Raw genomic sequence first — 27,021 nt, 5'->3', positions numbered from 1 at the left:
AGCTGCCCCTCTCCTGTTTAATTTTAAGCTAAACTTATCCACTCATATCTTTTCAATTCAGTAGTCTCTTGTGTTTCATCCAGTGAGTACTGTGAATAATTAGACCACTCTTTTAAGTGGTTCTTTATCTCCTCAAGAGGCTTTCTAGAGTTTGTTAGAACCATCAATAATCTAGAGCAGAGGTGTCAAACACAATGCCCAGTGTGGCCAGAACATAATTAAAATGTAATTGGGAACTAAATTTTTTTCCTATGTGACATGCTTTACTTTTTTTTTTTTTAAGTGAGGCAATTGGGGTTAAGTGACTTGCCCAGGGTCACAAAGCTAGTAAGTGTTAAGTGTCTGAGGCCGGATTTGAACTCAGGTACTCCTGACTCCAGGGTCAGTGCTCTATCCACTAAGCTACCTAGCTGCCCCCTAGAATGGATTTCTATCAATATGTTGGCCCTGGAGGGATCCTCATGTGGTCAATTGAGTTTGATAACCACTGATCTACAAGACCTCACCATTCCATTCAGAGAATCCCTCTGCACTTGATAGCCGATATGACAACACGGAGTGTCTTTAGCAAGCATCTTTAACTTGAAGTTAAAAACCAAAGGCATTTTTGAACATTCAGAGGTCCTGGGATCAAATGCAGGCTCTGTATGTAACTTTAGTCAGGTTACTTCTCAAGCCTATTTATCTATACAATGAGAAGGTTTAACAAGACCTCTGAAATACCTTCCCATTCCAAACCTGTGGTGCTAAGAGCCTTTAGGGCAGTGTTTTGTTTAATAGTCTGTTGACTATTAAAAAATAAACAGTAAACACAATAGGATCTTGTATTCTCTACATCTTTAATTCAATTGTGATAGTAAAGATATGGCCTGTTAGATTGCTTGAAAAAAAAAACCACCTGCTTATACAGTACTAATGAAGATGTACTGCTTCCTATTTCCCCAATCTTTAACATCTCATTTGATCTTGAGAGTAGTTCAATGCCTAGTACAACACTTCAAAAGCTAAGTGAATCTCAGACATCTAATGTTCTTAGAGTTGGAACATTTTTTAAATGGGCATTAATCAGGAATATTTCCTTCAGAGGAAAATATTTTCTGTAAATTAATCTAATGAAGTAAAATTCAGCAAGGCAAATCATTTTCCCATGTCTTCTAGAAACTCTCAGATAAGTGATTACTTTTCACATATTGCTTTAGTTTTCATAACATCCATCCTGCCCTGATAAAGGCCCTGACTCACAGTTCTCAGTATGTCTTCTGTTCTTTTCTCAGCATTAAAAACATCTACCACCACACTCATTTTGACACTAGATGTCACCATCTAATGAAATTTTTCATTGAAATACTCCTTAAGTCTGCTACTTCAGGGGCAGCTAGGTAGCACAGTGGATAAAGCACCAGCTCTAGATTCAGGAGGACCTGAATTCAAATCTGGCCTCAAACACTTGACACTTACTAGTTGTGTGACCCTGGGCAAGTCACTTAACCCTCATTGCCCCGGGGGGGGGGGGGGGGGGGGGGAGAAGTCTGCTACTTCATATTAACATAAAATTAACATTACTGACAATCAATTTCTATTAACTCAAATTTTTGGATAGAAGTTTAGAGGTTTCTCTATTAAAGTCTATAATAGTTTTCAGAAATGTCTATTAAAGCTAATGGCAGAACCAGAACATTCTACATAGTAACAGCAATATTGTGCAATGATCAACTGTGCTAGACTTAGCTCTTCTCAGCAATACAATGATCCAAGACAATTCCAAAACATTCATCATGGAAAATGCTATCTACATACAGAGCAAGAGCCATGGAGGCTGAATGCAGATTGCGGCATACTATTTCCACTTTGTTTTTTCTTTCCCATGGTTTCCCCCTTTTGTTCCAATTTTTCTTTCACATGACTAATGTGGAAATATGTTTAACATGATTATACTGCATAGCATGTTGAGGGGGGAGGGGAGGGAGAAAAATAAGGAACTCAAAAATCTTACAAAAATGAATGCTGAAAATTCTTTTATGTAAATAGGAAAAAATAAAGTACCATTAAATGAAATTTTTAAAAGCTAACATACCAGAATCCCATCAAAAATTAAACCAGACACATTAAGAATGCATAATTTACTTTAATTTTTTAATACACTCATTTTAAGTAACACTCTCCCTAACTATTTTTTTCAGTATGGGGTAAGAAAATAGATTGTATCAAACATTCTAGATCCATTACCATAACCCAGAATAAAATAATTTTTATTAATATGAAACCTTTGGGGTTTTTGTTCATTTTATAAGGGAAGTACAGAGCCTTAAGCAATAGCGACAGAGAGTAAAATATCTTTAAATAATAGTTTGACAAATCTGCACCCAATCTGGCTCATTCTGACAATGGTCCCTTGTAATGAATTATTTCCTCCTTTGACTTTCAGCTCAAGCTAGAATCACTTATTACCAGGAAGGTCAGGTTAGTTTCCAGGAGTACATTTTCATAACTGTACATTAGGATGAATCATGAAGATAGAATGGAGTGTCAGTTGGATATGTACACCACATAACTATCTGCTCAGACACTTATAAAAACGTTAAACAATGAGAATGTGAATTTCTGTGGCTCAAAGTACCTGGGGCTAGGTCCACACACACGCACACAAGAAAGCACTGGTCAGATTTATTTCAAATAGTTAACAATTCCAAACAATTATTAAAACACAGTGATTCAACAGAAAGCCTGGAATTGAGATGTTTACCAATGATTTTCAATTATCCTGTACATGACTCCAACCCCCCTCCAAAATAAAGCAAACTATAACCAAATGGAGTAAAATTTCATAAAATATTTACTTGCTCACCATAAGACACACTTCTCCAGAGAGGATTTTTAGTACATTCTTATTTTATGTAAGACAGCTCAAAAAGGTACAAAAGTATTTTTTAAATACATATTTAACATTTTTTTTTCTTCCTACTAGCATCACTGACCATTTAATACATGACTCTTCTTTTGTCCCCTTTTAAAAAACATTTCCAATGGTTCACTACTATCTTTCCTTATTCTTTCAGGTTGGACATGACAACGAATGGATTTTGGCACAGGTCCAACATAGTAAGTGACCATCATTTTACCTATGTACATTAACATTATTTGGTGTAGTTTTCCAAAAATGCATGAGTACTGAATCCATCTGAGAATTTACTTACAAATAACTACCATTTATTTTTTAAGTAGGAGCCCTCTACTCCTACAACTGTAACAGTCTGATGAATGCAATTATCAACTCTGAGTGATGAAATTCTGACTTCTCACTTCAGTTCTACAAAGAAGTCTGCTTACATTCCATGCTGTGTCTTCATTACAAGATGGGAAACAATTGTTTACATCAAATTTCATAGAAAAGTGTAAAAGGAAACAGTCAAGTAGATGGTCTGATTTTTTTTATAAGATTAAAAAAGAAGTTACTATTTTATGACTATATTTGATGAGGCTTTAACTCCCTCCACACCAACAGGGATCATGTAGCTGAGAAAACAAAATACAACTTAAATTCCAAAGAAAATGGAATTTTAATCCCCACCCCCCCCCAAAAAAAGCTACTACATCTCCCAATGGAAATGTTAATTACAATGGGGTTGGAGGCCATGTGTCTTTTTGATTTGGGAGCACACAGAATTTGAATGAATGTTTATTAAAAGTTTGCACAATGGTTGGTTGTAATTGGCATTTGGAGTTCATGAAACTCAACCATGCCCATTACAAATAACTTAACTGTACAAAATGGATAATAAAAATAATTGGCTAACTTAAAATAAAAAAGGAACCACCTTTGTTTAACTGACACATATAAATATCTTACTAAGAATAACCAATGTGACTGGGATATAGTGCAGAAACTGCTTAAGGTAGTTATAGCAGCATGGTGATAGGCTTTTCAAGGTATTTTTTGAACTCGGCAAGCCACTGAGCTCCAACTGCTCCATCCACAACCCGATGGTCACAGCTGAGTGTAACAGACATCATGCTGGCTACATCAAATCTAAGGAAAAAACAAACAATAAATCAGGTACTCTGAAGAAAGCAGTCATAAGATTTTCAAATCATAGTATTCCAAAAAGTTAAAACTTGCCCACAAGCAATAATGCTTGGCAATAATACTATAGCAACTCCCTCCCTCCCTCCCTCCCCTAAATTAACTGCTTGAAAAGACAGATCAGACAGCTTAAGTGTAGTCCTTTAATGTCCAGGAAAAAATTAAGATTTTCAATAGGGAATTTATAGTTTGCTACATCTGAACAAGATAAAGACAGTCTCTGCCCCCAAAGAACTGGATTCTACATTTCTAATTTTACCTATCTTGTTCCAATAAATACATCAAGATCTGGACTATAAAAGTAGGGTTTAAAAAATAGTCAAATATTTTAACAACTATTTCCCCCCATGTAGTGCTTACCCTTTTTCATTATCTGCTGGAACCAGCCTATTCTCTGAAGCACCAACTGCCAAAATACATGCCTGAGGTGGGTTAATGATGGCAGAGAAATTCTTAATCCCAAACATACCTAAATTGGAGATGGTAAAAGTACCACCCTAACAAGGAAGAGAAAAAGGAGAAAGAATGTAACATTAAAAAATAGAATGCTTTATTTTTTTAAATACGTAAATCATTATATTACATAAACAGGTGATGTTACAAAGCCTAATCTTTATATGTTCCATTTAAAGATTACCAGACTCAAATCTTAAGAGTTAAACTCAAACTTAAGTTTGTAATCACTCTATTTAGGGTAACAAAACAAGGTGTTGTGAAAATGTGTGAATACAAATTAGAATGATGTTTATTTAATTTCCTACAACACAAAATCCAGAATCTCACTTATGTCCATCATAACAGCAAATGACAGGATCAACAGGCAAGAAAATGTTTTCATATTTTTAAAGTCAACATAAAATAAGTAAATTATTTACCTGGAATTCATGTGGCTGAAGTTTACCCTCACGTGCTTTGGTTGCTAAGGAAACTACATCATTAGCAATGGATTCCAGTCCTTTTATATGTGCATTAAATACAATAGGTGTGATGAGTCCAGAAGGAGTACTGACAGCAACACTAACATCAACAACATGATTTCTGTTTGGAAAAGAAAAAAGGAAATATGACCTGAATAATCAGCAAACTTATTAAGTATTTATTTTGAGCAAAGGAAAAAAAATTTTTAAGTTTAAGAAGTCTTAATAATAGCTGACATTTACACAGCACTTTTATCCAAAGTGTTTTATAACTAAAATGCTGAAGGAGTTCACAGAAGAGAGATCACATTTAGCTGATGTGATTAGGAAAGACTTCACTTAGGACGTACAAAAGTCCTGGGATAGGTGCCCTTAAGAGGTGGTCGGATCTCCCTCCTTTAAGCAGAGGCTGAATTGCTAAGTATGTTATAGTGAAGGATTCCATTTATGTATTGATTGGATCAGATGGCCACCAACGTCCCTTCTGACCCTCAAATTCTATTACTTTGTGAAGTTTTATTATGTTATCCAACCTAGACTATATCCCAGGCTAGGATTCCAGTCCAAGCTAGGATCATCACAGACGGTGAATATTCTCAGGTTTGGAAAGGGGAGTGGGACAAATTTGGAGAAACTAAGATACAGAATAAGTAGATCAATTTGGCAGAAGGGAAGAGTTTATGTATGGGATATTCCATCTAGAAAAGGAAATTGGGGCCAGACTGTAGAACCTCAAATGGTCAGGCTAGGAGTCTGGACTTTATCCTAAAGACCAGGGGGTCATCTGTGACCTTTAAAAAAAATTAATATTCCGAAAACATCAATATAATTGGTTTCCTTTGTAATTCTTATGTTTTATATATTTTTTAAAAATATTATTCCGAGAAAAGCAGGCTTCCAAAAACAGATTACCAAAGGGATTCAAGACACAAAATCATCAAGACATTTTGGAGATGTGGAGCTAGAAACAATTAGAAAAACTAACTCTTATACAAATGGTGTGCATGTCACTGTCCTTCCCTATTAGCTGTGATTTCCTGCTTTCTTTCTTTTTGGTGGGACAAGGAGGGTTAAGTGACTTGCCCAGGGTCACACAGCTAGTAATTGTCAAGCGGCTGAGGCCAGATTTGAACTCAGGTACTCCTGAATCCAGGGCCAGTGCTTTATCCACTGCGCCACCTAGCTGCCTCCTGCTTTCTTTCTGTGCAGATTTGGAGGAGATCATGCTGAGATGAACGGCACTTTCAACAAAGGGACATCCTCTTTTCAGCTGCAGCCTGTCTACAAAAGTTGTATTTTTTGTAGCTCCATCTCTAGCCTGTAATCTTGGTGCAGAAGACTTTGTTGGACTTCCAGCTGGTATGTAGATTGCTCTAGCTTCCTAGGAGTCCACATTTAATTCAGCACTTTAAATTTTCTACAAAGCAACCTTGTAAGGTGGATAATGCAAATGTCACCCCTAGTTTTAGATGAAGAGACTAAGGTTCATAGTGGTGAAGTTACATACTCCAGGTCATTCAACCAGTAAATACTAAAGTCAGGACTTGAACCAGTGTTTTCATAATACCACACACCTAAGACTACTAACCTAATGATTCTCCAGCTTAGTCATACTGGCTAAAAGTAAAGACAGATTAAGACTCCACAGATTCCACAGTGGCCTGTTCTCTTTGGTTGTGGTATCAAACATTTGAGAAGTATCTTCAGTAGTCATTCAGGGCCTATTTGTCAAACAAACAAGGTATCTGGCCTCTGTCCTAGGGCTCAGGCACCTAGTAAGAGGTGGGCAAGTAAAGACAAGAAAACAGGCTATATTATGGTGCTCTCATTCATACTACATTGGTACTTCTTAAAACAGGGCTAAGAGATCAAAGTGACTTGCCCAACTTAACAGTTATTCAATGGCTTGCAGGCTTTAAATCCAAGTTTTCTGACCCCAACATCAAAAGGAAATAAGCATTTATGTAGCACTTACTATGAGCCAGGCACTGTGTTAAGCACTTTAAAAAAATATTATTTCATTTGATCCTCATAACAACCCTGAGAGGTGGGTACTGTTATTATCCCCATTTTATAGGTCAGGAAACTGAGACCGAAGTTAAGTGACTTGCCAGGGTCACATAACTAATATCTGAGGCCAGATTTGAAGTCAAGTCTTCATGCCTTCAGGCTCAGCACTTGATCCACCATGCCACCAGCTGTGTGTGAGCATTTATACAATGCTTTCTCCTTGTTCTGAACACTAAGAGTTTATAACACAGTAACATTCAACTAAATACTGTCTTAGTATCGTTTTGAACTATTCCATCGTTCATCCAGGGAAGAAAGCTTTTCTTTTGTTTCTATTTTTCCCCTGACCCTACATCAACTAACACAACGATGGGCATATTAGGTACTTAATAGTAATTAATAGCTTACCTCAATAAAGATATACTTACTGCCTTATAACTGTGTCCATCCAAGAAGAATTAGCTTCAGGTACTTTCAAACATGCCAAAGCAGAAGCTTTAATGATGAAGTCGTTGACAGATATCTTACTGTTTCCTGCCAACGTCTGTAAAGAAAAAAGACAAGCTGTTGTCATTTCTTTACTCCATAAAGCCTCAAAAACTGCAAAATCTTAAAAGGAAAGAGATTTGATGGCAAAATCTAATCTAAAAAAATGGCTGAGGGGCAGCTAGGTGGCGCAGTGGATAAAGCACCGGCCCTGGATTCAGGAGTTCCTGAGTTCAAATCCGGCCCCAGACACTTGACACTTACTAGCTGTGTGACCCTGGGCAAGTCACTTAACCCCCATTGCCCCGCAAAAAAAAAAAAAAAAATGGCTGATAGAAATGTTAATTAAAAATTTTAGCATAAGAGCAAGATGATTTAGATACACTGACATTAAATGTTGCTTTTAATAAAACGTTTGGGGGGGGGGGGAGAGGTGGAGGGAGGCAATTGGGATTAAGTGACTTGCCATGGGGTCACACAGCTGGCAAGTATTAAGTATCTGAGATCAGATTTAAACTCAGGTCCTTCTGACTCCAGGGCCAGTACTCTAACTACTACGCCACCTAGCTGCCCCCAAATGTTTAATTTTTTGTATTTTCTTTCTTTCTTTTTTTTGGTGGGGGCAATGAGGGTTAAGTGACTTGCCCAGGGTCACACAGCTAGTAAGTGTCAAGTGTCTGAGGCCAGATTTGAACTCTGGTCCTCCTGAATCCAGGGTTAGTGCTTTATACACTGTGCTACCTAGCTGCCCAAATGTTTAATTTTTTAAGGAAAAAATTAAGTATAAAAAAATTTTCCCATTTACTATAAGGTTAGTTGATCTAGTTAATGAAAAGCTGAAGTTCATTTAACATTTCTTTTTGTATCTTCAACTTTGGAAACATGAGTTCAGGATTCTAAGTCAATTTCCTTCAGAAAAATCTCAGTTCAATGATCCTAACTTAATCTCACTTGCTTTTCAGAAATATGGTTACTTATGAAATAAGTCATTTGGTTTTTGTTGTGAAATGAAATTTAGAAGTGAAAGAAAGCCGTTGTGCAGTTTTGGAGAAACTGCTAGACAATAATAATAAACATTTAATTAGAGAAAAAAATAAAGGAGAGGCAACAAACAGCACAGTGAAGAGAAAAAGCACTAGTACTGGGAGTTAGATGACTTGGTTTCAAATTCCCATTTCTTACTAGTCATAAGATACTAGGCAAGATATTTAGTTTCTCTGAACCTCAGTTGCCTTGTCTATATAACAAAATAGTAATGCTTGTGCCACTACCTCATTGGTAGTTGTGAGGAAAATGCTTTGTAAACTATTAAATACTAAATAAACGTGAATTGTTATAAACTGGTACTGTTTTCTGCAGAATTCGTGAGTATGATTAAAGCAAAGGTATTGTGGTAAAAAAATATGAAAGTTTTTTAACAGTCGGTTAGGATAACTGAAAGACGCCAGTTTTTTTTTTTAAGGACCACCCTTTCGGGGAGGAGACCAATGGCATGAGCTACACACGCCAGTCCGCCTGCTGCGCACGTCAGACCGCCTGCTAGCACTCCACTTCCGGGGTGCGAGCTTAAAAGGCAAGGAGAGAACCGAAGTGGGAGTTTTTTTCCTGCTCTGCTGGTCTCCTGACTGCGCTGCACAGACGGTCTCTCTCTCCCCAAAGGTAGCCTTCGGCTTTTGGTGAGTTTTATACAGAATATAGACTAAGCCTAGACTTAAGACGATTTGTATTGTATTTCTACTTTCCTATCCTTCTAATCAACATCACCTTGTGACTACCATAAAAATAAAAGCTCTATCTAGAAAACCAGAAGCTTCTTCCATTTACTAGTCTGGGAGATAAATTAAGGGAAAGGTTAAGTAGGGTCGATTTATGATCTAATATCCAATTTTAATCTCACAGTATAGAGAACAATCTGGGTGATGATGAACATGAAGTATGACTTTTCAGGTTACACAAATAAGGATGAACATTTAATAAAAAAGCATTCTGGGCAGCTAGGTGGTGCAGTGGATAAAGCACTGGCCCTGGATTCAGGAGGACCTGAGTTCAAAGCCAGCCTCAGACACTTGACACTTACTAGCTGTGTGACCCTGGGCAAGTCACTTAACCCTGACTGCCCCGCAAAAAAAAAAAAAAGAAAAAAGAAAAAAAGCATTCTAAAAAGCATTGAAATTTGACTCCAAGTGAAAAACCCAGAAAAACAGTACAAATACTATAAGGACACAATGAACATATATTGTACTCATTGTCGAATCACCAAAGAAACAGATCATGGGGACAACATAACAAAAAACATTTTTTTTTTACATCTTTTCTTTATGCCAAATATTCAGCCACCAAGTTCCACTGGTTTTTCTTTTTAAAACATTTTCTTTCTCTCCTTCTTCATTCTCAATACTGCCCACCTCATCCAGACCTCATCCATTATTTCAAATCTCTTGTGTTACTACAATAGCCTAACTATTATACTTTCTTTAGCCTTCCTCTATAAGCATACATCACTCTGCTTCTCCAACCTCTCTCCTTTTCCACTATTCCATTCCAGTCTTCCTTAAACAGTCTATGTGACTCTGATATCCATAGAATTCTAGAATCACAATGAAATTTAGAACAAATCTAGCCCAATGTTCTCATTTTATAAATGAGGAAAAACAAACAATGTAGGCCCAAAGAGGTAAATGGCCTGTCCAAAATCACATTAGTGGCAAAGGCAAGACAAAAAGTCAATTCTTCTGATTCCCCCCAACCAAGATTCTTTCCAGCAGGGCCTTTACCTCAGTCATTCTCCCAAAATGAAGTCGTTCCCACCCCCCACCCCCCCCCACCCCCGCAATTCCATACATTCTTCAAGGACCAATCTAAACCTCACCCTCTCCTTGCCCAACTATTTTCAATGGCTCTCCAAATTCCTACTACAGGACATTGAGCACTCAACTATATGATTTGTACATTCCTGTTATGCTGCAGTTACATATTCTATCCTATCTTAGGGTACCTGTCATTTTAAGCTCCTAAAAAGCAGGGGATGTGTTTTATATTTCTTCCACAAGGCTGAGCTCCTATTAGGAACAAAAGACTTAAGGGATGTAAACACAAAACTGGGGTACAACAACATTAAGATGTCTGTTAGGACACAAAAATTGATCCAGTCCTCACGGCACTTTAATCAAGAATAGAAACACAAATTCTTAGGGTGACCATGGTAAGATACAGTCAATTAAGGGGCAGCTAGGTGGTACAGTGGATAGAGCACCAACCTTGGAGTCAGGAGGACCTGAGTTCAAATCTGGCCTCAGACACTTAACATTTACTAGATGTGTGACCCTGGGCAAGTCACTTAACCCCAATTGCCTCACCAAAAAAAAAAAAAGAAAGAAAAATACAGTCAATTAGCCAATCAAGGGTTGGTGGTAATACCTTCTGTTCAAAAGACATAGGATAAAGACACAGCATATAAGAAAGAGAAAAAAAATTATTCCCAGATAAGAATTTCCAAACATCTTACCATGTTGAGTTCTTTCCGTACTTCTAAAACTTCACCCATGTTTACATCAATAGAAAGATAATAATGAGGTATTGTTTGTTTGGACTGCATTAAACGCTGGGCAATAACCTAAAACAAAAAACCTGTCACTTAGGCAAGTATGTAAATAATCACTTTCATAAAATTTTCTACTATATCCCCCTCCACCAAACCAAAATCCTTAAAATTAGTAACTGTTAAACTAATCAGCAATGAAAAACATGTCAACAGGATTAAGAAATTGGAGCTCATATCCAGTACTTTCCTATTCTATTAATTAAAGCAGAATGAAGTCACTGATTAATCCCAAGTACCTCAACATCTCAGCCATTTCACTCCTCAATTAAGAAATCACTTTTTCCAACAGTTTGCACCTTAGCAACCTAATAAAAAACCCAACAACTATTTCTAGATTTATAGAAGCACACTTACTTTACGAATATTGCTGATTGGGATATCTGTAAAAACACCAGTAGGAACTGCTGCCACTCCTGGAGCTGATATGGGCATGGCAGCTGTTGGAGGAGGAGCCTATGGATAAAGAGGTTAAAAGAACTCTTAAAAACTAGGAATCAATCTTAGAATAACTTAAGTCTAAAATTCTTAGTGGGAAGCTCAATATTGTCAAGTGACTTATTTAAGAGATACTGGAATGAAAATTCACTTTCTTGAAAAGAATAGTCATTTCCAAGTCATCTTTAATCAGCAGAAGGGACTTGCTTGACCTATTTCTGAATTTTTAATTAAGACTTAAGCACTATTTCCCCTAAGTCACAGTATATACCATTGAATAGTTTTGAGACGGGAATATTTCCTACCCAATATTTTCACAGAAGTGAATAAGCCTTTAAAAAATAAGGCTATACTAGTTCAGCAGAAAGGAGAGCAAGTATCAATCCTTCCCAGAATTTGTGAGGCAGTATGGTATAATGGATAGTAAGGTGGACTTGGGAGTCAAAAAGATCCAAGTCAATACATTCTTGTGTCTGACACAAATTGGCTGTGACCACAGGCAAGCTGCACAACCTCACAGTAGACGGATTCTCTAAAATCAAAGTGCAAGATAGTTGTTAACCTGCAAATGCAGAGAAAGCTTCCTTACTGGTAGTTCTCTACATTGATGAAATCAAAGTACTGGACTAAAAAAAAATACAGTATTAGAAGGATTAGGATGATTTTATTTTAAAAGAAAATATTATCAATCAATAACTGCAGTATTGCTTAGTGGTTTATGAGCATGATTCCCTAAACAAAATGCCCTAATGAAGACAAGCTCAGGGTTGCTAACATGAGCAAGTTAGATTTACAATCCCAGATTTAAACCAATAATGAGGACCAATCATTCTGTTAACAACTGGGATTAGGTGAAATTAGGTGAAAATATTTGGTACAAATCCTAAATTGCTAATACTTGAAAATCTCAAAACATATTTCAGATATTGTCAGTAAATGCATCTGTGTACATCAAGGGTAGAACATCAATACCTTTACACTGCTAAATTTAAACAGAAACAGGGGAAACATAATATTTCCAGTATCAATTTCACACAAAAATACTGAATGTAATATTCAACTTGCAAACCAAATAATTAGGAATGAAGACTGCTGCTAAAGAACTATTCCCCTCACAGAGAACAATAAGCAAAAGGGACCAGGTTCAACTCACAGGAGCAGCCTTTGAAGGCACAAAGGACTCAATGTCTTTCTTGGTGATTCTGCCATCTGGCCCTGTTCCTGGGAAGACACACAGAAGAATACAACTGCATTTCTGGTGTAATTATTACTGCTGCACCAATCAATCTAGCATTGACAAAGATTTCTCCTTGCTCCTATAGCTTCCTGAAACATGAATTTGTATGAGTCCAACTATCATTCTTCAATTTATGAAAGTAAACCACCTGCAGAATTTTGCAGAGTCTAGGTAGCACAGTGAAGAGCACTGGGCCTCAAATCAGGAAGATGATTTCAAATCTGGCATCAGACATTAGCTGTGTGACTGGGCAAGTCACTTAACTTCTGTCTGCTTCAGTTTTCTCATCTATAAAATGGGGATGATAATACCACCTACCTCCCAGGGTTGCTGTGAGGATTAAATGAAATAATTTTAACATGCTTCAAATAGTGCCTGGCACAAAGTAAGTGCCATATAGTATTATTATTGCAAAAGCAGAAGTAGGCTTGCTCCTCCCCACCACGCCAGACACACTATACTTTGCCACAACCAAAGGAGAAAGATGATCACAAAATGTCCCTTTAAAAACCTCCTTTCAAAGCCATTCTCCACTGGATAAGCAGTCAAAGTGGTTAAAACAATTCCCATTAAGGGGCAGCTAGGTGGAAAAAGCACCGGCTTTGGATTCAAGAGTACCTGAGTTCAAATCTGGCCTCAGACACTTGACACTTACTAGCTGCGTGACACTGGCCAAGTCACTTAACCCTAACTGCCCTGCAAAAACAAAACAAAACAAAAAAACCCAAAACAAAAACAAACTAACAACAACAAAAAAAAAAACAACAATCCCCATTCTGGAAAACAATTTGGGATTATGCTAAGAAAGCAGTTAACTAGTCCATACCCTCTGACTCAGAGATCTCACTGTTAAGTATATATCCCAAAGACAGAAAGACTTCATATGCAATCAAATATTTAGAGTGGTACTTTTTTGCGGTAGCAAAAAACTGGAACAAAAGTGCTGTGCATTGATTGGGGAATGGTTAAATACACCGGTACATCAATGTATTTGAATATCATTGTGAAATAAGAAAAGATGAATACGAAGAATACAGGAAAACACGAACTAAGGCAAAGTGAGATAACTAGAACCAAGAAAGCAATATCCAAGATGACAATGTAAATGGAAGCAACAAAAAAGCCTCAAAATGGAACGCTACATAATAATAATAAACAAGAAGATCCAGAAGGTGAGTATGATCATTTGGCTTTCTCCTTTGGGTGGGGACAGAGGATAGAGCAAGAAAGGAAGACTACCGAAGTGGAAAACGGCATATACTGTTGACCTTGACTGATGTGATGGATTAGCTTTGCTGAATTCCTTTTTCTCCTTATAAGTAAGTAGGGCAAGGTTATATTGACAAATGAAGGCAATATATAAAAACAAAGAGGAAAAACTAAAATCAAACATTTAGTAACATCAACTTTCAGAGAAAGACTTACCTCTCACTTGTGTAAGATCAATCCCTTTCTCTGCTGCCAACTTCTTTGCAAGAGGACTCACAAATATCTTTCCTTTTGTAGTAGTAGGAGTAGCTGGACGGGCAGCTGAAGGTGCAGTGGTTGTAGGTGGGGGAGTAGGAGGAACAGCAGCCATCTTACAAAAATAAGGAGTCACAGAGTTAGTGTTCCATTGATAAGGTTAGTCTCCAAGATCAAGAGCTGATATCTTCTAAGTCAGTGGCTATTTAAATTACATCATTTTTACTTTTCTATGACAGATCATATATCTGCTTAATCCTCACATCCTAGTATACCAAATGGCAATTATCATGTCAGTTTCTACCTTTACATGTACGAGAGATGAAGATCTAGTGTTCTCTAAAGCAAAGCTGCTTAAACTGTGGGTCTCCACCCTATATGGAATCCCATAACAATGTAGGGGTCATGCAAAATTTGGCAATGGTAAAAAGTTATATATACACCTATTTTATATGCCTATATACCCAGGGTCACATAAAAATTTCTCAGACATAAAAGGGTTAGAATGAAAAAAATTTTAAAAGCCCTACTCTAAAATATAATTTTGTTGGTAAATACACATGAAATTATTTCTAAAATTAGCTTAACATTACTTTAGGCTTAAGTACATGAATAATTCTAGAGTGCACAGATACCTCAACTATAATGCTATCATTGGAGTCCGTACCATGGGAAATTTTATGGTTGAAATGGTATATTACAGGGGGGCAGCTAGGTGTTGCAGTGGATTCAGGAGGATCCGAGTAAAAATCCGGCCTCAGACACTTGATACTTACTAGCTGTGTGACCCTGGGCAAGTCACTTAACCCTCACTGCCCCGCAAAAAAAAAAAAAAAAGAAAAAAAAATGGTATATTACAAGCATGAAGTAACATGACATCATGGACTTGGAGTCGGAAAGACCCCAAATTCAAATTCTGCCTCCATTACTTGATGTGTGACCCTGCCTAAATCACTGAACTGCTCTGGGTCTCAGTTTCTTCTTCTATAACATGAAGACATTAGACTTGATGACCTCTAATTTAATGATCCTATGAAGCTCTGAAATGACCTTAAAAAACAAAAACAAACAAAAAAAAAAACCAAAGCACAGAAATCTACACTGTATCAGGCTATGCACATGACAAGGATTTCAGTGTATCAGAAATACTTATCTTTAGTTTTTGTTTTTTAGAAGACATTTTTCTGGTCATACCCAGCTATAACACATAAGCACGAGGCACAAAGAGGACTGTTAGTGAGAGACTCTTATTGTAAGTTAACTAGTGGAGAGAGAGTGACCTGATTTAAAAGGCAGTTCCTAGAACTTCCGGGAATGTTAAAAAAAAAAAATCCTAATAATAAACTAGTCAAAATATATGGGAGAAAGGTATATTTTCTATAAACAGGTCAAGAGTCTCTGTGTATTTGGTGTTTTCCAAAAAGAGACTGGGTTAAAACCTAGCTGGTAAAAATGAGCACTGATTTAGTTATAACACTTTAGCAGGGGCTAGATGAATAAGATAAGAATATAGACAGGCTGGCTTAAAGGCATATGCCTTTTTAGTATTAAAAACATCTTTAGCTTAGTATAACTGTTTAGTTATTTGCTGGAAGAGACTTGTTCCATATGACTTCAGATAAAAGAAATGACCAATGAGTTAAAGTTACAAGAAAGTAGATTTTAGCCCAATATGGAAGAATTAACAGCTGTCCAAAAATGGGCTCTTTCATGACACAGTGCGCATTTCATCCCTCGAAGTTTTTAACAGGAAGCTGGGTACTTCTTCTAAGATAATATAGAAGTGATTTATCCATTGCTTGGGAAATTAGACTGCTCAGCTCTAAAATCCCTCCAATTCTTTGATTCTATGATTCCAAGAGAGTGGGAAATGAAACCTTACCTTTCAAGAGCATGAGATCCTACATCTAAAGCAGGAAGACAACAAGTCACACCAATACTTGGGGCATTTCAGTATGCTTTGGTCTCAGCAGCAGGTTCCAAGAGAACAGGAAACACAGCTATAAGGGTCAAACTATTCACCATTAGGTGAATACCCTTGATGTATCAAATATTACTCTCTCCCATTCCCTCAATTCCAGAATCATACCTACCGGGGTTGGGGTGGGTGGTGGTGCTTGGGGTTTTATATCAGTTACTTCAGTTGGCCTATAATCAGCAAATGCAGGAATATCTGCTTCTTTTTCTACGATGATACAAAGAGGTGTTCCTAGAGGGACATCTCTTGTGCCTTCAGGGATAAGAATTTTTGCAAGGTATCCTTCCTCTTGCACTTCAAAACCTTTAATAAAAAGGAAAAAAATGTGACACAAAGGTTTCCACTATTCTACATAATTCAAAGAAGGGAGATCTTAAATGAAAATTCCATTTATGTTATCAGAGACTACTTCTGACAGGTTAATCCCCCCCCCCCCCCCGGGGCAATAAGGGTTAAGTAGACTTGCCCAGGGTCACACAGCTAGTGTCAAGTGTCTGAGGCTGAATTTGAACTCTGGTTCTCCTGAATCCAGGGCCCATGCTTTACCACTGCTCCATCTAGCTGCCCCTGACAAGTTAATCTTAAAGGAAAACATCCAGTGAATCATGCAGGGTGAATAAAATTAAGTTTATAGTTTTGTGCTTAGTTTTAGCTTAAGAGAAAACTATAGATTATTTCAGTTCTAAATGGAAGTTACTCCCAAATTGTTCCAGGGCACAACATCAACAGTGCAAACATACCAAACCGTAACAAAAGTATTTAATTAAGCATTTGTTGGATTGCAATGAATATGCCCAATGGCACTAGCACAGGTCTGGACATTATACTTTGGAGAAATACAACAGATTGCCAGACAATATTGGGGAATCCAAAATGACCAGTTCAGACAACTCATGTCTCTCTATGAATGCAAGTGTCCATGATTTTTTAGTATGTGGGAACTGGTTTGAATCAAATACAGATACCCATCTTTATAGATTTGAGAAAGTATTTCATTTCCTGCCTAAATGAGAAGCAGGCTGTAAACCTCTACATATCTACTCCAGTAAAAATATGGAATTCAAACCACACTGAATGACCAAGAAACCAAAGTAGAAACAAGAATAAGTAACTTGTTCCATCCCAGAACTGCATAAAAAGTCATCGGGGGCCTCCTGGCAGCAAAGCCAGAGGTTAATCCATGGTAGACTCCAAGGGCCACCAAAGACAGACGTAGTTTGCAATGCTCTGTGTCCCAAGGCAACAATGTTATGTACTCCCTTAAGAAAGCTGCAGAATTTAGAAAAACTTGGAAAGACTTACATGAGCTCATGCAAAGTGAAATGTACTGTACACAAAATAATGGCAATATTTTAAGATGATCTGCTGTGAATGACTTAGTTATTTTCAGCAATGCAATGTTCCAAGATAACTCGAAGGACTTATGAAAAAGAAATATTAAAACAGAGTCAAAAGATTGGGGGGGGGGGCGGGGGAGGGAGGGAGCCGGACCCAGAAAACATAAGGTTAAAAAAAAAAAAGATTTAGGAAACAAGTCAAAAGAAAAAAAAAATCTAAAACTCACTGGACTACCTGAAAGTCATGACTAAAAGGGTCTTGATATATTTCAAGAAATCATGAAACCTGCCTAGATCTATTAGAATCAGAGGAAAAAGTGAAATTAAAAGAATCCACTAGTCTCTTCCTGAAAGAAAAACTCAAGTGAAAATTCCCAAGAAATGTCACAGCCAAAATCCCAAACTTTCAGGTTAAAGAAAAAAATACTGTGAACAGCCAGAAAAAAAGTTCAAGTACCAACATACCACAGTATCACACAAGACTTAACAGCTACCACTATAAGAAGCAAAGATAGATTGGTTATACAATATTCAAAAGACAAAAGATTTAGCATTACAACCAAGAAAAAACGCAACCAGCAAAACTAAATTATAATACTACAGAGAAAAACTTTTAATGAAATAGAAGATTCTTAAGCATCCCTGATTAAAAGAGCTTAACAGAAACTTAAATGCATCATTGGAGTCAAGAGTCATAAAAGATAAACACGTATGAGTAATCAGAAGAAATTATAGAAGATAATAAAGTTTTTGCTTTCTAATAGGAGGAAAAGAAACAAGTTTCCCCTCAAGGGTCACGGAGTTAAGTAAGACAAAGGGCCTTTGTTATATTTTTATTGTCTTAAATGAAAGGGAATTCAAATACATTAGAAAAGGGCTCAAAGAAACAAGCAAATTTACAAGCTCACATAAAAGAGGCACATAAGTAGAAAACAGGGAGGAAGCAGTGGTTCTGCTTCATCAATGGAATCTCATTTTCCTTTGAGTCAATAAAAGGATAGAAAACAAGCAAACACAGAACACAGAGTTTGGTGTAGGAATATATTCAATTTCAAAGGGGAAATAGGAGGGAACTGGGAACAGAGAAAGGAACTAAGAGAGAGGATAGGCTAAGGGAAGGATTTTAGTCATAAGGAAAACAAACTACAACCTCAGAAGGTAGACTGTGAAGGGGGGCTTAATAGGAAAGAAAGGGTAAGAACCTGGAATTGGGTGTAGGCAAGGGGAAGAAAAAAGGGATAAAGAAAGAGGACACTGAATAAAGTATAGCTTTGAAGTGCTAAGCACACTCTCCTCTTGCCACCATTTTCTTTTTATAGGGGTACGGGGCACAGAGAAGAAAAAGTACAAGATAATAGATTAGAGGGGAATATCTGCTATTAATAATCATAACTGTGGGGGCAGCTAGGTGGTACAGTGGCCCAGGAGTCAGGAGGACCTAAGTGCAAATCCACCTTCAGACACTTGACACTTACAAGCTACCTGATCATGGGCAAGTCACTTAACCCCAATTGTCTTGCAAAAAACCCACTCACCCATAAAAAAGGATAGCAGAATGTATTAGAAATCAGAACCCAAAATATGTTTATTAAAAAAATACTTAAAACAGAGGTTCATACAGTAAAAATAATGGGCTAAAATAAAAACGAGTCAAGTACAAAAAAAAACAGGAATAGCAATCAAAATCTTAAAATGCCAGCAAAAATCACTGATTAAAAAAACAAAAACCACTACATTATGCTTAAAGGCACCACAGAAAATAATATCAATACTTAACATATAGGCACCAAATGACAAAGCATCCAAACACTCAGAAGGAAAATTAAACAGGGAGAAATAAACAATAAAACTACAGTTGTGAGGAGACCTCACGATGCTCCTTTTAGACCTTTACAACTTTTAACAACAAAACAAAACCTAAGAAAGAAATGAAGGTTCTTTTTTTTTTGGGGGGGGGGGGGGCCAGTGAGGGTTAAGTGATTTGCTCAGGGTCACACAGCTAGTAAGTATCAAGTGTCTGAGGCAGCATTTGAACTCAGGTCCTACTGAATCCAGGGCCCACTGGCCCTGGAAATGCCCCCAAGAAATGAAGGTTCTGACTATAATTTTATAAAAGTTAAGAGGTGACAGGTTTCTGATAAATAGTAACAGAAGTCTATAAACTTCTCAACATAGCACGGAACCTTTACAAATATTGACCACATATAAGAGCATTAAAAAAACACAACCATGGGGCAGCTAGGTGGTGAAGTGGATAAAGCACCAGCCCTGGATTCAGGAGGACCTGAGTTCAAACTCGAACTCAGACACATGACACTTACTAGCTGTGTGACCCTGGGCAAGTCATTTAACCTTCATTGCCCCTCAAAAAACAAAACAACAAAAAAACCCACAAACAAATGCTGAAAAGCAGAAATACTAAACACATCCTTTACTAACCACAATGCAATGAAAATCCAACGCAATGAAAAGCCATCCTAAAGAATCAGCAGATCAAAGAACAAATCACAGGAACAATAGATAATTTTAAAGACAATAACAATGAGACAACATACCAAAAATTTTGGGATGGTGCCAAAGCAGTCCTGAGGGGAAAACTTATATCTCTAAGCACTTTCATTAAGAAAAGAGAAAGAGAAAAAAGACCAATGAATTGGGCATGCAACTAAAAAACCTAGAAAAGCAATAAACTAAATCCAAATAAGTATCAAAACAAAAATCTGAAAAGCAAACAAGAGTAACAAATAAAGCAAAACAAAAACTATTTGATGAACAAAACTAGGAGCTGGTTTTAAAATCATTAGTAATTTGATTAAAATTTAAAGAAAACTAGATTATAGTATGAAAAATGAAAATTCACATTAAATAAAATAAAGAAATTATCAGAAACTGTTCTATCCAAGAATATTCCAATAAAACCGGCAACTTGAGTTTATTTACAAAAATATAAAATACTCAGATTAACAAAGAAATTTAAAAATGCAACCTCAGAAAAGGAAACTGAACAAGCCATAAATTAATTCCAAGAGATGATTTAGCCTTGTTTCTTATTTGTTTCCTTTTCTTTCCTCCTTGTTTGTGAGAATATCCCTCTAGAGACTCTCTTTTCTTCCCAGAAATATCTAAAGGGTGTCATAATCATTGCTTGTGAAACAAACTCTACTCTAAATACAATTTCTAAACTAACATTTCACTGGGTGGATGAGACTCCTATTTGTCACTGTCAAATTAGCACACAGCCACTTTTATTGTGAAATTTGTCCTCACAAGATAAATTCTACCAGTTAGAAAATCTTCGTGCACATACAATCTTTACTGGGTAGGATAGCAATCTTTTATTCCTACTGTATGGCTGTGCCTTTGTTAGTTTCTGAGGTAAAAATCTCACCTATTGTAGCTTTGTCAGTTTCTATCTCAGCCAGCAAGTCTCCTTCATTCAATTTCTCACCAACCTTCTTCTCCCACCTCTGAACTGTGCCCATAGTCATGGTGGGAGAGAGGGCAGGTAGCAGGACCTACAAAACAAAAAAACAAACAAAAAAGACACCTGAACAGATATTGCTTCAGACCAAGAGGCAGGTTCAATGGGCATAATAGCAACCCTCAAGAAGCAAACCAAGTAGGCACACCCTGTCAAATATCTGTAAATATGGGATTTTCTTATACCATATTAACTGAAATACCTGTTTTATGGAATAGGAATGACAACAGTAATCCAGTCTTAAATCTTCCTGGTCCCAGGCCAGGAAAGCAATATTTTGATTGTATTTTACCTGCAAAGTTTTTCTGTAGCAGTTCAATTTCATATCAAACAGGAATCTGAATACTCATGAATAAATACTCTTTTCTTTCTCCAAAGTAGCAGATGACTAAGGCCCTGATGTAGTTAACCCATTCCCTGGACAATCAGCATTAACTGCACAATAAAAATTTAAGTATAAAATTTCTTTTCTAGATATGACAATACATTCTTACAATAAATCCAATTTCTATTTCTATTGAATGACTATGGTCCCAAGCTAGTCTGTGAAAAGGAGGTTTTACTGTATTCTAGCTGACAGATGAAAAATATTTGGCCTTTTCTTTTCAGTCAATGGAAACATTCCTGACACAAGTACTCAGGATCTTTTCAAAATCTAAGGGAGAAATAAGAATCAAGCCACAAAGCATTTTAATTTTTAAACTTTCCATAGAAGGTTCTTAGTAGCTTTTTTTTTCTAAAAAAAATTTACAAGCTTATCAAAGAGCCACAACAGTTCTATAATCACCATCATGATGGTCACATTTCCTCAGATACCCCCAACAATAGCAAACGAGCTGACTCAGACCAAAAGCAATCTTCCTTCTAAAGTCTGTTGTCATTTGATTCCTAACTTAAGATTAATGGAGTAATTTTTTAAAATTGATGAATTATTTATTGCATAATTAGAGCAGACTCTGAGCATGGCACATAAAGGAGAAAACAAAAGAAAGAGAAGAGGCACAATTAAACCTTACTAAGGGAACACAACAATGGTACACAAGAGTGAAGAAACATAAGCTTAAACTGAATATACCATTGGGTATATTGTAAGAGTAAGGGATTATAAGAGTATGATACTACACCACCACCACCACCTTCCAAAAAGAAATAGTTCCTCTTTGGAATCCTCTACAAAGTGCCACAAAGTGGCAAACGATAAAGCTATATAAACGATATTCTGGTTTGAACCAACTTAAAGGGGGAAGATACTATTGAATGTTTTCCATTCTTTATCTCTTAAATGAATAAGTACATGTATCATGAATAGATACAAGATCTGTTTCAAGAAACTCTGACCTAATTATTTATTTTTTTTTGGTGAGGCAATTGGGGTTAAGTGACTTGCCCAGGGTCACACAGCTAGTAAGTGTTAAGTGTCTGAGGCCAGATTTGAACTCAGGTCCTCCTGACTCCAGGGCAGGTGCTCTATCCACTGTGCCACCTAGCTGCCCCAATTCAATGTTTATCTTGCTAATTACGGTTTACAGTCATAAAATGTTTATAGAAAGAAGGTCCAATGTCTTATGTTTCTAAACATATAAGATGGTTACACACATAAAACTCTTTAGTAGCGATCAGCTTCCTAACTTAATAAACTCTAACAATATTGTAGCTTTGTGTAGCAGAAAGCTATATATAGTAAATGAAAGATGGGAACTATCCTGTTTAAATTTAGAGGACACAATTAGTCATAAACAAAGGAAAGAAAAGGAATTTGACAAACATATCTCTATATTTCAGTTATAATAGGTTTACAAAGAAAAAAAATCTATAAATATTGATCATAGCCTTGATTTACTATATTTGCAATGTCCCTGTCATGGAAAGAAGGAAGCTTTAAACTCCTAGATCTACAAGTGGAGACACCTAGGCTCAGAAAGGTCAAAGGAGCTGTCCAAGGTCACATGTGTGGGAATAAAATTAATTTCCTACATCAAATTCTTACTAAGTGTAAGGGACTGTGGTAGACACTAAGAATACAAAGACCAAAAAAAGGATAAGTTCTTGCCCTTAAACAGCTTACGTTTCACTGAGGAATATAACATATACACAAATAAGGAAACAGAAGGGAATGAGCAATAAGCAAGAAAAACTAATAGAATCAATGAAAATTTCACAAAAGAGGTATCACCTGACCTGAATTTTAAAGGAATATAAATATTTTGAAAGGCAAATTAGGTTGAAGTGAACCTTCCAAGCATGGGAACAGTCTGAGGTTTAATGCTTGTTATTTACTCCTAAAATGACAACTGTTATCTTTGTAGAAAGACCTAACTAAAATGTGTTTCAGTTTCTAAGCTTCCCCAAGATAAAGTAACATGCTCCAACATAAAGGAATAAATAATTAACTGAAAAGGTAAATTCTTGAGAAAGTTCAGTAGTTAAAGCTTTACCTGCATGTGAGTAGGATATGAGCTCCCTGGAGCCTGGGCAGAAGGTGATGAAGCCACAGAAGCAGGGGGAGGTGCTGTGGAAGCCTGTGGGGTGGCAGCAGGGGCTGCTGCAGCTGCTGCTGTTGCTGTGGAATCCAGGGTATAATTTTTAAATGCATCCACATCCTCTGCCCTAAGGTATGAGGAAAACACACATGCACAGAGATATTTTAGTTATCTTTATAAGTTATGGCGATTAAGGCAACTTGAGAACATCTCTCCACTCTAGGTTCAAAGACATCAACATCCAATGGCAATTTTCAAACAGATGAAATCAATAAAGAGTACTTACTTTTCAACAGTGATACAGATGATTGCTCCAATTGGAACATCTCTGGTACCTTCAGGAACAATGATTTTAGCCAGATAGCACTCTTCTAGGCTCTCAAATCCCACAGTGGCTTTGTCTGTTTCAACCTTTAAACACAAGACGTGATGTTTAAATAGAGCCAGACGGAGATTTTTTAACTTAATCTGGCATTCAAAAGTTCACAAATGGAAATAAAGCCTCCACTTTTGCAAAGTGATCGCAAAAGCTATTAAAGGTTCTCAGAAAAATCAGCTCAGTCATTTACGGCAGTGACAAACTTATTCAAGACAGCTTGCAGAACTGCAACATGCTTCAGATTACCACCCAAACAGAGAATTAAAAGTTAGTTTGTCAAAGGTCGTTAGGAGACACCTCAATCAATAATGTTTTCAATTTAACACCTCTCCAAACTACTTACTTCTGCTATAAGGTCACCCTCATTGATCTTTTCACCTTCCTTTTTTTCCCAGCGGGCAATGGTGCCTGCCTGCATTGTGGGGGAAAGTGAAGGCAAAGGAACCTGCAAAGAAAAGAGAGGAGACACCTGCTTTCAAAAGAGTAAGCATTGCTTCTTACCTCTTCATAGCTCCCTCACTGGCTTTGGGGCCCTATTCTGGAGCCCGGTGGGATGCTACGGCTCCTTGCCTCTAGCCCCTGTCAGTGTCTCACTGGGCTCTGGATCTGGCAAGAAGAATGCTACCTTTCAGTTGACATTTACAATCTATCACTCACACAGTCCCAGAGGTTTCTCCAGTGCCCTCCCGGCCTCCAGCGACGGGGATGGGGGGTTGGGGGTGGGGCGGGATGGGGAGGAACTCGCTCTGGGGCAGACTGGCCCGGCCCAGGCCTGGAAGGCCCCTGACCCCCCGGGGTCAAGGCCCGGGGGCTGGGCCCGGGTGGGCTTTTCAAAGGGCAAGGCGGACCGCCCCGGTCTCACCTTCTGGTGGGGGGGGAGGCTGTACCAGCGCCGGCCCGGCGTCCCCAAGAGCTGCAGAAGCAGGAGCCGAGCCCGCGGCATGGCCCCCGAGCCGGAGCCGGAGCCAGGACCCCAGCCCTGCGGCGCCCCAGCCCCGCGGTGGAAAGAACGGGCGAGGCTCGGGGTCGCGGCCGGGACTGGGGCTGGCGCTCCAGGGCCTTCCCTCGGGGCCGCGGCCGGGCTCCCAAAAGCCGTCCGCGGGGCCGTGCACCGGGCCCGCCGCGCGCACACTCGCCACATCTTGCCACCGAGAGCCTGCGCCCGGGAGCCGGAGCCACGGCCGCTGGGGCAGTTGCCGCTGCTGCCGTCTCCTATGTGACCTCCCCGACCACGGTGCGGCACAGCCGTCAGCCACGCCGCGCCCTACGGTCGCACAGTGTCGTAAATGAGAGAGGGAAGTCCCGCTCCTCCCCCGCACCCTCCCCGACTCCTTGCCAATTGACCCCGCCCAGTTCCTCCTACTCCGCTTGGAGGGAGGACGAGCTTGGGGCGGGGTATCCGAGCGCGTGAGGGGAAAGCGAGCAATGGAAAGGCCCGGGAGCTGGACCGGGGAAGAGGAGAGAGGGAGGGGGAAAGAGGGAAAATAGAGGGGAGGGGAAGGGAGGGGAAAAAGGGAACGGAAGAAAGAGGGGAAGAGGAGCCGGGGAAGGAAAAGGGAGGGGGCCGTGCCTCGTGAGGCTGCTTCCATTCCCACCCAGTTCCCTTTCCCCAGGTTGCCCTTGTATAATTTGGTTTTGAAGCTGAAAGGGATTCTTAGAGATTATCTATTCCAACCCTTCACCTTTTACAAAAGGAAACTGAGGCAGAGACCTCCACTGACTTTCTCCAGGCCATACTGCGCATTCATAGAAAAGTCAAGACTACAATGTTTGAGCAGGAAAGACCCTTATTTAGAGTCTTAGGGTCATAGATTTAGAAATGGAAAAAAACTCAAAACCTTAAAGTGGGTTTGTCCATTTTACAGATAGGAAACCAAGGCCCAGAGAGTCTCAGTGACTTGGTACCCAAGGTACAGAACAAATAAAGAGCAGAATCAGGATTTTAATTCAACACTTGACACTACACTGGGGCAGCTAGATGGCACAGTGGATAGAGTGCCCAGTGCCCACCCTGGAGTTAGGAATCCCGGCTCAGACACTAGCTATGTGATTGTGGGCAAAAAACTTAACCTTGCTTGCCTCAGTTTCCTTATCTGTAAAATAAGCTGGAGAAGGAAATAGCAAACCATTCCAGTATCTTTGCCAAGAAAACCCCAGATGGGGTCACAAAGAGTTGGGCTGGACTAAACAACAAATTCCAGTATACCATACTTCAACCTTATATAGCTAGTCATAATGAGAGCTAGAGATATAAAAGGGACTCGACCAAAATTATTGGTGGAATAGTAATATACAGGTGCCTTGACTCAAAATGCAGCCTCTTGTTCAAATACAAAAGTTTTAGCTAAGGATCCCCCGCATCCAACAGATGGGGCTTCCAACCTCAGGTTTCCTGGCCTGAGATTTGGGGCTGGGAGAAATGGGAAGAGAATGTGAATCCTCTTACTAAAATTACCCAGCAACATGTTGAACCATTACATTAGACCAGTAACCCCAGCTGCCTGCCTAAGGTTACTATTGTGTAACCCAAAGGATTTCTACATTGTGTAATTGATTTCATTCAGGTGCCATGCTAGGAGGTTTGGCTCAGTAATGATCATAGGGAAAAGTCTTATGATATAAAGCCAGAAGGAACATTCTAGATGATCATTTTACAGATATAAAGGAATGTTAAGAGTTTTCCTGCAACCCAAATGTAAATAAAGATTCCTTAATCAACATGGAGATTATAGGCTGAATCAGTCATGCCCTTTGGGCCCATATATAAACTATCCAGCAATTACAGAATGGGAGGTAATCAAGTCTGTGGAGCAGCTGTGCTGTGAGATCCTTGGTAGAAAGATTAGAAAAAAAGTGGGTTTTTTCCTCCTTCCCCCTCCACTCTGCTCTAATCAGCCATGGTATCTAGTGAAAAAAGATTGGAATAATAGTATCTTCTCTCTAGAAGCTGAAAGGTAATGACTCCTTTTTTTCCTTCCACATCTGACAACAGCTCTTAGCTTCCTTCTGCTCCTTCCAGAGGATCTCTGGAGCTTCTGTTGTCCTTTCCCTGACGGGAACATTTCCTCTTTGTTCTCCTTCAGGGTAACCAGCTAGAACCAATTCTTTAGTGTATATGATTCCTTGGAGGCACTA

At 38.4% G+C, this 27,021-nt stretch overlaps 1 protein-coding gene across 1 annotated transcript; it reads right to left on the bottom strand.

Moving 5' to 3' along the window:
• Nucleotides 1-2,650: 2,650 nt before the first annotated feature.
• Nucleotides 2,651-25,153, bottom strand: DLAT (dihydrolipoamide S-acetyltransferase). Its single transcript, XM_043991905.1, has 14 exons — nt 24,749-25,153; nt 24,230-24,331; nt 23,794-23,918; nt 23,463-23,634; nt 20,935-21,061; nt 16,325-16,512; nt 14,193-14,346; nt 12,684-12,751; nt 11,450-11,548; nt 11,000-11,107; nt 7,437-7,552; nt 4,957-5,119; nt 4,442-4,578; nt 2,651-4,027 (listed from the first exon to the last, which is right to left on the bottom strand). The coding sequence occupies exons 1-14, from the start codon at nt 25,025-25,027 to the stop codon at nt 3,898-3,900; spliced, it is 1,968 nt and encodes a 655-aa protein (XP_043847840.1). The 5' UTR covers nt 25,028-25,153; the 3' UTR covers nt 2,651-3,897.
• Nucleotides 25,154-27,021: the final 1,868 nt, after the last annotated feature.

This window comes from Dromiciops gliroides, chromosome 3, assembly GCF_019393635.1.
Source record: "Dromiciops gliroides isolate mDroGli1 chromosome 3, mDroGli1.pri, whole genome shotgun sequence".
Taxonomy (NCBI): Eukaryota; Metazoa; Chordata; class Mammalia; order Microbiotheria; family Microbiotheriidae; genus Dromiciops; species Dromiciops gliroides.
Note: the sequence above shows the minus strand (reverse complement) of the source record. Positions and strands in the feature narration are given on the sequence as shown.